We start from the raw sequence: 15,535 nt of genomic DNA on the forward strand, positions 1-15,535 counted from the left end.
GCAGGTGAAATCAAGCATAAAGCAAAGGGAGAGGGTCTTTTAGAAATTCAGTCTTAAACTATCTTTTGTTTTCTTACTGAGTAAAGCAGAAGATTTCTCTATTAGAAGACAAAATATTGTAGAATAACAATAGCAGATAGAGCATAATAAAAGTCAGTGACTATGGTTACTAACCGGGAAGTTAAATATGATAGCCTGTGATCACTTCACATAGAGCTATAGGTGGGGATTCCTGACTTAAATGTGCCATCTCTACCAGTGCCTACAGTACCTCAAATCATGTATTTCAGATAAAATCTAAATTTTAGTCATGAATACATATTGCCAAAAAATATTCTGAGTGAGCCAAAACAAAACACACAACCAAACAATGTACAGTTACCTGCTCTTCTTCCTGGCATTTGGATATTGCCTTCTGTACCATTTTACCTGCTGGCTCCCTGGTATCCTTAGAATATGTCTTTAGAGAGCATGTGTATGCAGTTTTGAACCCCTGCAGTGTATTAAGGTTACTTCCTGGAACTTGTTTCTTTGATATCCAGCCCAGTAAAGCCCTAGAGAAGGCAGGGGCTGGGTTTGTGTGCCTTTGAACACCCACTATAGCAGTAGTTAGCACTGGGAATCTTGGCCAGTGTTTTCCTCAAAAAGGGTAGTGTGTGACCTTGGACAAGCTCACTTTAGGCCGAGGAGTGCTGATTCAGATGCAGTAGCCCCTGGAGGCCAAGCCTCAGAGGGTCTCCCAAAACTGCTCACGTTTCTGATTTCAGTGAGACTGTGTGCTGAGCTCTGCTCCATTGCTTTGCTGTGTGGGGGGCCCTGGGAGGCTGGAGGTAGTGGGCTTTATCAGCTGTTCTCTTTTTGTTGTAAGCCTCATTGTTTGGTTTAATGTCCTTGATCAAAATCTCTGAATTTGCAAGGCCTGGGGACTTACGCAAACTGCCTAAGTAATTTTAAATGGGATCATTTTGCCCATCTTCCGGAGAATTCAGGCGCATATCTTCAGCAAGGTTATCCCAAGGGTCTCTTCCAGGTACTAGAAGGAGATGCAAAAAGTATGGGTTCATTTACATATAATTTGCATATATTTGCCTGAGTCTACTGGAGGTGTATAAGTCTGAGGAAGTCTGAGCAGAGGTGATTTTCAAAGGCTGGATTCTCATTGCCTTTCCTGGAAGACAGTCATCCATAACAGGGTCCTTCTTCATTAGACACATACTCTCAATCAAGAGGCAGGTCCTTGGAGGCTGGAAAGAAATGGTCCTAGTCAAAAGAGAATGAATCTGTTAGAAAAAGCTCCGTATTCCTTCCATTCCTTTAATAATCCCAAGGAAATGTTCATGGACTACCTGATGTTTGCCAAACACAGGTCTCAATTCTGAAGATTCATGGTAGACAGCAGTCTTCTGCACACTCTTACCATTAATTTTTAGTGAAGGAAAATGTTAAAAGAAACCAAAAAAAAGTGAAGAAAGGAAGGAGTTAAATCTAAGCATCATTAACACCTATGGATAAATACAACTGCACGTTGAATCAAAAAGTAATTCCAAGGGAAGGCAGGAAAGTGACATTAAGTGACATGTTCTGGGAAGAAACTGAAGACCTGTAAAACACCAAAATGATCCCATAAAGACCTGGGGAGAGATCTCCAAGCAGAGAGAGTGAATCCCTGAATCTAGAATGGGCTTGGAGGATTTTATTCATGTTAGAAAGACCAGTGTCACTATAGGTTGGAGAAAGGGAACAGTGGTACAGAATAAATAGGCAAAGTTTAGATTGTGTGGGTTTCTTGGCTAAGTGAAGCAATTTCTGTTTATCATAAGTTTAGAAGAAAGCAATTGAACTCCATGTAGCAAAGTGACATATTCAGTTTACATCATAGGAATCCTTTCAGGCACGTAAATAGATGGATGGAGAGGGAGGAAGGATGGGGTAAGAGAAGGTGGTGAAATTAAGGCATTTTTGCTGTGTGCCTAGTCCGAAGAGAGGTGAGTGTCCCTGTTTGGGATAATGACAGTGGAGAAAGAAGACTTCTAGGTGTAACAAAGAAGATTTCCTAATGGGCTGCATATGGGCTGTAAGGGAAAAGGAAGAATCATGGAACTACTACTTAAGAAGTTTTTTCTGAGCAGCCAAACAAGTGGATGGGATGCCATTTACCAAAGAGGAAAGACTCGATGAGGATGAGGTGGGAGACATTGAGTTTTCATGCCTGCTGTGAAATTCTGAGAAGATTTTGTTTTCTATGTAGTAAAAGTGGAGAGCTTTGTTTAGGAAAAAAGATTAGGGATGGGAAGAGGATAATACCTGCATTGATATTCTCCTGATGAGGAAAGCAGCCCACAGATTTCTTTAAAAGAAGACCTTTTAAATTCAATTAATACTTGCAGACATGAGGTGACAAGGCTCTCTTGATGACAGTGTCATTTAATTTGTATTATTTTTAAATTGAGTGATAATTTTTCATTAGCAGACTTGGTAGACTGATACATGATAGATAGATAGATAGATAGACAGACAGACAGATAGACAGACAGGCAGGCAGTGTGTCATAGAGAGGTGACTAGACAGGTAGATAAACAGATAGATTTCTTGGCCCAAAGAACTGAGGAAGATAAAGACAGAGAACATAAATGTGATTTCTAGGCAAATCTGAGAAATCTGTTTCTTTGAGGAAATAAAAGGCCATTTGCATAATTTAAACCATTGTGAGCTACATTAAAATTAATAGTGTGCCCCAGGTTTATATGCAAAAGGGAATCTTTAAGTGAGATACTTTAATAAGGATGCATATAAGAAAGAAAACCTGAGTTAAAGGGTGTGAATAAGGCCCCAACTCCACTGCCAATAAAAAAGTAGGGGCATAAGTAGGTATAAGATGGAAGCAAAGAGATGGAAAAGACGAATAGTAACTTAGTGACTGAATCATTCATTTAATATGATTCCAGGTAGATTTATTTTACAGATTCAAAATTTCTGTAAAGGGCTAGAAAATTAAGCACCATCATAGCTTTGATTTCAACTACTTTGCTCTATTTTTCCCTTAGACTTCAAATAGGTTGAAACGTGGACACAAGTCCCATGTCTTCAGGAATTGGGCATTTTCTTTTTTAGGAAGTGGTGAAATTTCAGAGTATAAAAGAGGAAGGTATCAGTATGAAGTATTAAAAACCACTGAGGTCAGTAAGTCTCAGGATCTGATGTCTGTTTCTGTAGGTCTAAAAGGGGACCCAGGAATTCCATTAATTTGCCTCCTAGGTAATCTAAGTGTGAGACTTCGAAAGACCCTATTAAATGTCAACCTGGGAAATGTAAATCTTATTCAAGTTGGAACTGAAAGTTCTTAGAAACAAAATATTGTTACAAAGTGCTAGAGAATTTTAGATTTTGATACATCCTGGGACCTATCTATTGAGGTACTGAGCTTCTCTCTTCCATGGTGGGTCTTAGAGGAACATATCTCAGCTGCTTTTAGAGCCAGATCACTATGTTGGGTGGGAAATCATGTATCTCCCTTCTGGAAAGCCTAGGAGAATTCTCATTGTCAGAAATACCTTTCCTCTCACCCATTTTACCATTGCCTTTTCTATGGAACAATTATTCAGGGTCCTTTAGTATTTGACCCTGTGTCCAAGGACATAAGAGCAGGGAAGCTCAATGACCCTCCTTTGTCTTTCATGAGTTCCATAATGGCTGTTCTCCTGGCAATTTTCTGTCAAGAGCAGGAAACAATCACCTACCCTAAAACATAATCATTCTTTAGAGATTGTTCCCTAAATAAGTTCCATGGGTCTGTAATGTGCTTCCCACTTTGTGAATATTCTGGTATACTCTTTTCTTGACTAAAAATTTCTGAAGGGCCAGCATTCACTTTAAAGAAACATTCATATACAGAGCATTTGAAAAATTACAGGATTCCGTTAATCATATAGGCAGGTTATTTGAAAGTTGCTTTATATATCATGCATTGATTAAGAAGTTTTACAGTTCCTGGATGCATTAAAATGTATTCCACACTAAATCTCTAGGGGATAAAATACCATTTTCTTTGGTATTCATAAAGCAGTGCAGAATTTCTAGTATTTCTGGGTCATTATTAGGAATGGTAATCACTGGAATGTACTCCTGTGAAGAATTTTGTTTATGCAAGCTTTCAAATTTTTGTAAATTTAATGCGAAGCTACACATGATGGATTATCTAGCAGTGATATATGAAATAAGACAGAAAATTGAAATTATTATAGTGGCTCTAAAAATATTGATATGGTACTAAATTAATTGTATCATTTTGAAATGGTTCATCTATAGCTGGTCAGTATTTTCCATTCCATTACCTCACATTGGCAGAAAATCAAAGAAAGGCATAAATTTATTTTTATGTATAGTTTTCAAACATTTTATGCATACCCAGCCTGTATGTCCCTTAATTTTAAAATACATATATTAAAAAATACTTCTACCTATTGGAAATGTGGTTACTTTGCAGTGACACAAGTTGCTGAATCCGATGTGGTAATAATGTTTTGCACCTTTGTTTTCAGGCTGGAAATTGAACCCGGTTGTGGGTGCAGTATACAGTCCTGAATTCTATGCAGGTAAGGAGTTTCTCCATGCATGCAGTCTCCTTAGTCTTTTCTCAGTGTGCTTTGCCTGCCACTAAATAATGGGTTTTGTAAAATAACCTGAACCATGTGAATCCCTGTCCTAACAACTTCTGAATGATTTCTTTGGGCAAAACCAAGAGAGTTTTAAGAGCTTTAAAAACTAAATGGAAATCCTATGCCTTACATAATGGGGTAAGCATGGAGCCCTGCTTTCTGTGACATTTCATATTGGGTTTGCCCTAAAAAAGCATCAAGGCTTTGTTCAATATTATATTGAACAAAAGGAGAGCAGTTCATGCCCATTTTATTTCAATGTGCCTGAATGTGCCTTTTAGTTACACATTTCCATTTGGGGTTGGTTGCATTTTCTTTTTCCTGGCAAAGCAGAGAGTTGGCTTCCTTATTCCAATAATGTGGCAGCAACTTGGAGTTGCCAAGAGAAGTCCTATTTTAAAAAGGAGAAAAAATTAAATTGTCTTTCTTTTCAATTCGTCAATTTCTGTTAGCAATTTCTCTTCTCTCTACTTTGCTTTCAAAGACATGTCTCTCCCTGTTCCCTTTCTCCACCTATAAGCACCAAGTACCCCTCACTTAGAAAACTCAGGTACCAAATTTGGAGAGAGGGCAATCTAGATGCACCAGAGGCTGGGATTTCCTGCCTCGATGTGCTCAGCTTGTCCTGCCACTGCTGCCTCAGGCCTTCTTCCTCATCAAGCAGGCTGCAGTGAGCAGCCAGAATCCTAGTGTAGACTGGACATGACACCTAGATGTGGTAAAGGAATCTTTCTTTGATGGGGCTCTTGCTTTTGAACAAAGTGAAATAAATAACCAATTTATCTTAGACCCACTCACTCAGTGATCTCTTGACGGTAAGTTGTACCTCTTGTTTGTTTCTTCCCGGGATGCCTAACTTCTGTTGGCTTCCTGATACAAAGCATCTATCCTAGAGGAACGTGTGAAATTTAGTTTGGCTAGCAAAAAAAAAAAAAATTGATAAAAATCAAAAATTAAAAATTTGGTAAATCTGGGCAGGCTCCATATGCTCGTGGAGTTCTGGGTTTAGATAGGCAGTGCTTGTATGCATTCTTCACATATGAGTTTTATTTAGCAAAGGCCTGGATTAAGTCCCCTCAGCCTTGCATACTAGTTGTTTGCCTCTTGTCAGAGAGGATGAACATAACTATGGAAGTTTCCAAGATTACATTGTGAAACCCACCTCCTAGGAGGATACACAGCACAGTGAGGAACATGGAACCTGCACCCACATGGCCCAAGCTTAAATCATAGCTCCCCAGCAGTGTGACTCTGGACAAGTTACCAACCTCTCTGTGCCTCAGTTTTGTTCATCTGTTAAATGGGGATAATGATAGTAAGCAGCTCATATGATTTTATTAGAGTTGAAGGTATTAATATAAGAAGACTACTACAGAGTCAGCACCATATAAACATTTGTAAATAAAAATGAATGAGTTGATACTCTGCTTTTCTGCTGGGGGCGGGGGGTGGGATTAGCTGAGAGCTGATTCTGCTAATTTCTGAGCATTCTATTAGAACAAGAGACTCTACTTAATTCCCAGGAGGACTAGTTTGGTAGTGCTCAGCATGTCTATTTCAGGGGAGTTAATTTCTGGGAACAGGGTATGGCGGTTTGTTCAGGGGCCACACAGAAAGGGGCAGGTATTGCAAATCCCCCAAATGGTCTAAGAGTCAGAAAGCAGCTTCAGTGCATCTGTGGGCACCGCCTGTGATGTGTTGCAGGTGGGTTGAGGAGGAGGCAGGTTCTCCTCTCCATGTGCAGCTGTGGGGACTTGCCTCTGGGTGCAAGTTTTCTTCCCAGAATTATGGGGTCAAGAACAAGAAACAGAAAGTCTGCCTGTGGGGGAAGATGGTACCAGTACAGGCATCATGATAGAGGAACTCGCATTTTTCTGTCCTAGGCAGTGATGCTGCTGGCCACCTTGACTCTATTAACCAAGAAAACACCAAACTGTACCGGGCCTTCAATTCCACGTGCATGTTTGTGGGTGATTAAGAGGACATTAAACTGATTTATCCATAGAAGGATAAATTAATCTGCATTTCTTTTCGAGCATCTATTCAAGTTACCTTTGGGCCACGCCTTGGCAGTGAGGTCTCAAGGCTGTGCTAAGTCAGGAAGGCATAAAGCTTAATATTTACTGAGCAATTTCCATGGGGCAGACACTTGTCTTTGCATAAATTAATGTATTAAGTCCTTGTGGAAATCTTGCAGATGAGGAACGCAAAGTACAAAATGTTTGTATAACTGGCCTGAGATGTCACAACTAGTTAAAAGCAGGCCAGATTTTGAAGTCAGGCTTTGATCATCTCAGAGCCTGAGTTCTTTATAACCAGGTTATACTGCTTCTTTTTTAAATTTTATCCTTCCTATTAGCATCCTATGATCCTAGTACTGCCCTGTTCCTAAACCAGAAAAATTAAAGATGTGACATCATTATTCTGGGTTTTTCCAGCCACCACTACAGCCATCACCACATTTTGTTTATTGGTTGTGTCAAGAAAGCCTTGAAGGAGCCTAAACAACCGCAACTGCTTCTATGAATTGTTTCAAGAAATTCAATCTAGAAAATTTGGAGCATGAGGAAATGAGTGTTAACTAGAAAAACCTGAATATTTGTGTTCTGTGCTGCCGATATGTGGATTATCCCAAATAACTGGATGTTTTATTTCTCCGATATATTTGTGTGTGTAGTTAGACAGAGACTGTGGTATTCAGAAATGTGGGGAGATACCATTACAGTTTCAACACTGAAGTACAATTTCTTGGAAAGATTTTAAGACCTACAAATATAAAAAATGAAGGTAGCTTAAAATCCAAAACTATAGAATGGATATATACAATGATGTAGATGTAGAATATATTTATTTACATATCCAGGTATAATTATTCATGTCATCCATCTATATGTCCATGGCTAAGAATTTATAAAGTGTTTTAAATTTCCCCACCTATAAAAAGAGACTGAATTTATCTTGCCACTTGAAGTCTACCTCAAAGCTGAAATAAAGACCTTGTCATTGATTTGCTCTGGATATTTTGTAAGCCAGCCCTGTATCTGCCTAAGATAGAAAGCCAGACTTATTAGTCATTTCTATATATAAAACACTTAATGACAAATTTCATAATATTCCCATAGAATAATTATTGATTTTCTGAAGCTTATGCAGAATTAACAACCCAGCCTCCAATTGTCTCTCAGAATGGGGCATGAAAAGTTCACATATTTTGTAAATTAAAATCAATATTTTCAATCTCTCCTAAAGGTAATTTTCCTAATTTAGTGGACTTGTCCCTAACATTTATTTTCTCTTTTAATTATAAAATGGCAAGTTATTGATTTTTGTGTATAACCTTTTGATGCCCCTAGTGCATTTTTATTGCTAATGCAGGGTGGGAATGGGTAAAGCAGTTGCACTTCTTAATGAGGACCTTTAATTACTACCTGAGCAGTATTAATTTGCTTTGATAAATTATGACATTTGTTCTCTCACACACACTCTTCCTTTTAAAGGAAGCATTTAGAAACCTACTGCAAAAGGTCTTTCATTTTGCGTGCTTTTTACCCCTGAATTCTCAAGTCATTCTTATGTGAATTCTTTTAAATTCTTATTCAATACCAGTCTCCAGAAGTAGATATACACAAATCAGCATATCTCATGAACATAGATAAATCTTCTCTAAAGACAGGTGGTATTTTCCTATAGAACTAACAGCATTGATTATTTTCCTAAGTCTAATCAACTTCAGATCCCTGGAGGCTTAGTCTCAAGACAAATGATTGATAAGTCAGTTAAGGTTGAAGTGGGTGTTGAACACTTTGGCCCACGAATATGGCCATACATTTTAAAGTTTAAATAAAATTAAAAACACTAATAGAAGTAGGGTATTGAGGAAGATATCTTTTCCCCACAGCATACCTCAAGTGACCTGAAGTAGTTAGAAATAATGCTTCCAAGGAATCTGGATGAAAAATTCTTAAAGGAAATTCTTACACTTTCCCTGTAATTGTGAGAAGTTCATTTGCCTTCTGAGCAAAATACTTTTATAAGTAATATCTTTTAGAAATAACCGTGATATCTGCCCAACAAAACTATTGATTTAAAGCACCTTTAATTCAGAAGTAAGTAAAACAAAATCAAAATAAATAACAGAAGATTGTACAAATGTGCCGGCATGGTACTGACAAATGGCAAATGTATCTGCTTCTCGATTGCTGGTAAGATACATACCGCAGCACTCCCCTTACCATATATCGTATCAGCCAACTCATTTCTGTGATTAAATATTCCATCCATGAGGTATAGGGCGGCAAAGCTTAACAAGATTCATAAAATGCACCACTTGAACACACATAATTCATATCTGTGGTTGGAGAGAGCCCCACCAGCAAAGGAAGATTGGAATTGAGTTAGATTACTCATGAGACATGATCAGTAGGGAAAGGTGAAGACCTAATGAAATGCAGATTTAAGATGCAGTTAGGTCCCCACTACAAGAAATAATACACTTAAAACCAAAAGTAGAGAGAAGCAGAGGAAATCAATTTGAAAACCTTGAAGATGATGCTGAACAATGGCTCTAGTCATATTATTACTATTTTATTGTTATTATTGGGAGGGGGAAGAAAGGGTTTCTGTATGGATACTTTTGCTGAAAATAAAAATTTCTACTTTTGAGAGGAGAAAATGTGAACAACAGCTACTAAAAGAATAGCATGTCTAGCTGCTGAGTCCCATTTGAAAGGTGGTCAGGTCTTGAAAGAGGTTTATTCTGGGGTTATATGGAGGATCAGGTAGGATAATGAGTGTAGGAGACCTTCGCAGACTGTCAAGTAAAGTATAAGTGTAAGGGATTAGGGTGATCACCAAAGTTACCTCGATTATGTCCATGTTAGTCATAACCTGGCTATGGACCTCATGACTCACTACCAGTCAGCTGATGGGATAGTGGATTGGGATCTTAATATGAAGTTTAGAAATGATGAAGTTGGATACAGCACTCTATGATTGCTTATCTCGAAAGGGCAGCTGTATTTGACCTTGGATTTTCTGTACAAAGGTATTGGCTTTTGATGGGCTTTTGGGTACTGTGAGCCATGATTCATCTCAGAATTGGGTCAAAGGAAGACAGCTTGTGGGTCTCCTGTTCCTTCTACTTGCACTTCACAGTGTCTCATGGAGCTAAGAGGGTACCCTTCAGTCACACTTTTGCTTGAGTGTCTTTCCAATTCCTCTCCTGCAATCTGAATACAATAGCATTAGAAAAAAGTGGTATTCTCCAGAACCTGCAACAACTGAGGCCTCAAGGTAATTTTGCCAGAATCCTGGGTACAGAACATGCTGTGGGGGATGCTGCCTAGGCAGCCTGGAAGAGACAGCATGGATTTGAAAGGTACCTTCTGCCCCTTGCACCCCTCAAACCTTGTCTGGCCCTGTGTCTGCACAACCACCCAGAGGATCAGCCTGGACTAGATGCAGAGCTGTGGCCAAGAGGAGCAGTTCCTTGGGAACAATGACCTTCAGCTCTGTGATGTTTTGTATAATTTACACATGTGCCAAAATCAAATGCAATGCACTTCAGTGAACTGGAACAGGAGAGTCCAGATTTAAGTCCCCAAGCAAAGGATTTTCAGCCTGTAAATGTTCCACTTCAAAGAGTTTATCTTGTACATCTGTTTACCTTTGACTCCCCTTTTGCTTGCATTTCACTTTGCTTCTCCCTTCTCCTTCCCCCGTCTTATCAGATTTTATTTCATCCCTGCCCACATTTGGCCTTAATTTTTTATCTTCGTCCTTCCATGTCCCAAGGAGGGAATGCAGCTCATCTTTGATGGAGCCTGTGGGGTTTTTAGATCTTCAGATAGGAACAGTACTTGCTTATATGCTGAAAACTGCATTTCCTAAATTAATTGGTTCTCTTTCTGTTGCTTGGGAAATCTGTCGAGGAGTGTGCCCCCCAAAGGCAGAGGGTGGCAGTGTTTTCCTTGTATAAAAAGCCCTCCTTTAGGCCATAGGAGGAGAATGAGGTTCACATATCTGGCTGTGGATAAATTTCATAGGGAGAATTTGAGACTACCGTTACCAATATATTGAGAAATCCCAAACATCAAAACCAATAAACTAGCCTAGGGTACTTCCTCAGTGACAGGCTTGGTGCTAGCCACTTTGTGTCACCCCAGGCCCTTTGGAAACCAACCCAGTTACCTTCAGTGTAGAGATGATGAAACCACAGTCTTATGGAGAATTTCGTAAAAAATTTAGTTACTTTAGGCCTTCTTCCCTTGCTTATTTAAACCCCAATTTTCACCATCTTGATATGTTGCTTCCTCTGTAAAAGTAGACAAGGGTATCCCCTCTGTATGTGCTCTTCACTAGAACACAGGAGAGATAATAAATAAGAAAAATATATGGGCATTTTACCTTATCAACTCTCATACCTTAGCAACTGCTGCCACTAATGATGCAGAAGCAGCTGTAGCTATCAGTGATAGGGAATTTACAGAGAGAGATTTACCCAGATCTTTCCTCACCTGGCCCTTTTATTGTGATTTTTTGACTCTAGAAAGGAAAATTTAACCTTTGATTTGATTAGTGTTGAAAGTCCTCAGGGCCATATCCATGTTCAGTTATTCACTTGTAGGACCCACAGAATCCAGAAAGATGGTTAAAGTCAGAGGCACAGAGTATCATGGCAAAAAAGATATAGAACAGAAAGCAGCAAAGGGATAAGCACATAGGGTGAAGTCCAGGAGAAACCAGGAGAAGGTTTCGGGTGTTCTCTCCTGTAGAGTCTCTTCCGTGTGTTTACTTCTCTGAGAAGCAGTGTGTGACAACACATGCAAATTGCCACCAACCAACTAAGCTCCCCTGAGTTTGGTGTCTGGTGTTTATGGGAGTTGCACTGCATAAGCATGCTGCACAAGCATGCTGGCCTTGACTCTCAAACCTCAGCCCCCCAGAGCAGAAGCAGGCATTCCCCATAAATCACATTGTCACCATAAACCATCTGATCAAATGGGTACCATGCAATAGTAGGTCTCCAGCATACAAAAGCAGCCTTAACAGATAAGGGGTATTCTCAGGACTCAGAGCATATCTTCCAGGAGTTGGCCAAGGGTCAGTGGGAAACACAACTCATTTTTGAAAATGTCCAGTATTTGAGGCAACCCAATCCTGTTGACTTACCCATACTCAGCACAACAGTAAAAAAAAATAGTTGATTGCAAGCTTAGCTTATGTAGCAATGGTGCTAGTGATGGAGGTGGTGAGGATGATGACGGTGGCAAAGACAAGCCATATTACCAAGTTGCTATATTCAAGGAACAGAGATAAAGCCAAATTCAGCAGGAGTCAGCTGACTGTCTCAGCAGAGATCCAGCTGCTAGATGTTTTCAACTTTGCAGCCACTGTGGTCTCTTTGACAACCACTCAGTTCTGTCATCATGGTCAAGAGTAACCATAGACAGTGCAGTGACAAGTTGGGATGACTATTCTAATGAACATTAAGGACACTGAAATTTAAATTTTATATACTTTGACAAAATACTTGTCATTTCTTTCTCTGATCATGTAAAAATATGAAAGCCATTCTTAGTTTGTGGGATGTACAGAAACACTGGCCCTACTTTGTTGATCCTAGCTGGGACAGTCCAGATTTAATAAATACAAAGTGACCAGTTTAGAAATTTTTTTAAATGAAATGTACTATTTTAGCAGTAGCACACTACATGGACCCATAACCCTACAGTGTGTGATGTTCATCATGTGTTAATCAACACCTGTCACTTATTTTGTTAATTGATCCTTCACTACAGTGTTATAGTATTGAATGCTGGGCTCAGTGCTAGGGCTGAGGTAGCAGAGGTAAGTCTAGACCTCCTCTCCAAATATCAACAGGGCAGAGAAGAATGCAAAACATAAACTCAGTGTAGAAAAAATTATGCTACCTGCCACCCCTCAACTTTAAGCACATACAGACACCAATAACTCTCTAGTCTAGCAGGGATGCTGTAAATTGGGTCTTGAAGGATAAGTAAGAGTATTTGTCAAGCAAGTTGGGATGGATCGTTGTAGAGGTGAATAAGAAGGAGGTTGGTATAGCCTCGCGGCACTTCTCAACCTTTTTCTTAAGTATCCATTGAGAAATGTTAAAAACAATATATATGGGCTTGATCTATACTTGATACCTCCTGATGGGAATTTCTGAGCCAAGTAAAGTTTTTTTTCCAAAGGCTGAGAAATATCGATCTGTTGAGATCAGAGAGTACCATCTACAGACAGGTTGCAAACGACCTGAAAATACCACACACAGGAATGTGGATTCTGGAATTTATCCTCTGAGTGGTAGGCAGCAATGGAAAGAGCTTCTAAAAAATCATACACATCATAAATAAAAACAAACAAACAACAGTGTCTGGTGGTGAGTTAGCACCTACATCTACACTCAGAGGAAATGACAGACTTGTGAAAGGGCCTTGTACCAGTCCGTGGGAACACGGAGCTCTCGGAAGCTGAAGGCAGCAGCCTACACCAGCACCTGAGCCACAACTGTCTGAATCGGACTTTTCATCATTGAACTCATAGCCAACAGAAAAGTCCACATATGACTTGTTTTCTGGTTTAGTCTAAATTTTTTCAAAGAAAGCAAATTAGCAGAAATTTCAAACATGAGGTGATTAAAGAATTTTAAATGTTTTACTTTGGATTGCTTTTTGAGTATAAACCATGTAATTCTGAAGATGTTTTGCTTCTCGCTTTAATGTTCTTTACCAAACTGAAAAGCTATTATTTTCCCAGTCAATCAAAATGTTGTCAAAATAGAGACAAATTAGCCAAATATTTCTTATTACCCTTAATGTTAACTGTATGTAGAGACTCATTCTCTAAGTATAAGATGAAACTGTCCAATTGACTCCTGAAAATGGAGTCCTGAAGAACCACTTCACACATGGCAAAAATCCTGCTTGGATTAACTACATTGATGACAGTTAATGCTTTTCTGGAACTTCTGTGGAAGTGTTACAACCCATTACAGTCTCAGTATTAGTTTATGAAAAATTAATAAAGCCTGTGGAAAATGGAATTCAGTATCTGCATTAGCTATTTACACCAAAAGAACCAGGCAGAATTAATTATGCCGTATGCTACATTCTAATGAGTTTTTCATTAAACTGAATACCATTATAGAAACTAAACAAGGATTATTCAAAGAATAATGCCATTGGCTGTTATTTTTTTGAGAGATTAAATTAGTTAATGGGTTACATATTTAAATCTGATGAAAAGGTTAATCGATATACACTGATCATTGTATTAAGCCCTTTATCATTTCAGGATACAAACACCCCAATATCGCTGATATTTTCTGGACAAAAAATGAATCTATTTTTGTGTTTCTAGCATTTGCTTGATGTACATGTGCTACGGTAAAGATTGAAATCTTTTGTATTAGTTCTCTGTCGTTTTTGAAAATAATTTTCACCAGCTGAAATATTTTATTTGCTTTCAGCCTGTGGCAGTGTGTGTGTGTGTGTGTGTGTGTGTGTGTGTGTTATTTAAATAAGGTTATCCAATTGCTTTTTGAGAAATTCATAGGTGAAGTATATTTTCTGCTTTCACTAGAAGTGGGGTCGGGATTTTAAACTTAACCTGAAAAGGCTTAGGGTGGCAAATCAAGATGTGTTTCCACTACCACTCCACGGAGACATCCAGTCCCTCCTAAAATAACATGTTGTGATAGTGTATAGAGGATACATAAGAGGAAGTGGGGAGCCTGGCCGCTATTTTTTAGACTCAGAGTGTGTTATTCCTAAGGGGAGATAGGGAGAAGGAAGAGGGGAGAGAGGACAAAGAAGGGAGCCTCTGGGTTCACTTTAGAGACTTGAAAACCCACTGATTTCAGCTTTTTAAAAGCTCTAGATTTTATTTTCTCCTAAGCGAAGATGGCAAACTGAAATTTCTTTAGGAGCAGGCTGTAAGATAAGTCAGCACATTGTGGCCAGCTGTAAGATACACAGGTGTAGTGCTGCAGATCGGAGGGACCACATCTCAAGTACATGGAGTACTGTTCTCCCTGTCACCCAGAGCATCCCTGCCAAGGAATGGGGTGGACCAGAACCACGTGGCCTAGTGCTATGGTTCCTCGTCCAGTGCCAGACATGGCTTATCACATTAAAGCGTCCACATTTGAGTGTTTACAATTAATTCCCAATCTTCCATTTGTTGGTGATTCCATTGTGCCCAGCATTATGTTAGAGGCAAAACATTTTGCTAGGTCTCAGTGTTTTACCCCTTTCTGAAAGGAACAATGTAAGCCCCCAAAGTGGCATACTTTGATATTCTCAAAAACAGTTATTACTGTGGTCATTACCATTGAGATCACTTATTATCTACTGTGTGCCAAACATTTTCATATAGTAGATCCAACCCTTAAAATTATTTTTGATAAAGTACATATTTTCATCCCTATTTTACAAATATGACTGACGTTCTGAGATATCTTATGACCTGCCTAACATAGAATATCATATAGTCAGAGAGGCCAGCAAAGAAATTTACAAGACTACTGCTTTTCAGCTACACCAAAGAAACCGAAGAGTTCACTATTCCCCTGGTCTGTATTTCCTCCTACTCTGTTTTATTTCAATCTTGCAAACAGGACTTTTTTTTATCTACACAAGAGTCATTCTGTCTGGAAGATCCCTTGATTGGATTTTAAACACAGTCACGGATTCTTAAATGTGAGTAGGAGGTCCTAGATAACATCTTCAGCCTGGAAGACGCAGGTGTCTGAGTCAGAAAACAGCTGCAGTATTTTTAGAGGTGGCTTCCCTAAAATGGAGCCAGTGGGCATTGATTACACCTGGGCTGAGTCACCTCAAGACCGAGTATCACCA

The 15,535-nt window shown here is 39.1% G+C and overlaps 1 protein-coding gene across 50 annotated transcripts in view; it reads left to right on the plus strand.

Moving 5' to 3' along the window:
- The window catches only part of Rbfox1 (RNA binding fox-1 homolog 1), a 1,452,839-nt gene that overhangs the window by 1,350,624 nt on the left and 86,680 nt on the right, over positions 1 to 15,535 (plus strand). For all 50 annotated transcript variants that reach the window (XM_087202739.1, XM_087202724.1, XM_013065590.3 and 47 more), the window contains one exon: positions 4,539 to 4,592. In XM_087202739.1, the coding sequence (XP_087058865.1) occupies positions 4,539 to 4,592 (54 nt within the window). The remainder of the gene's footprint in view (positions 1 to 4,538; positions 4,593 to 15,535) is intronic.

The sequence above is a fragment of the Heterocephalus glaber genome, unplaced genomic scaffold (genome assembly GCF_053883595.1).
Source record: "Heterocephalus glaber isolate CG9 unplaced genomic scaffold, H.glaber_assembly_v1.0 deba00001781, whole genome shotgun sequence".
In the NCBI taxonomy this organism is placed as follows: domain Eukaryota; kingdom Metazoa; phylum Chordata; class Mammalia; order Rodentia; family Bathyergidae; genus Heterocephalus; species Heterocephalus glaber.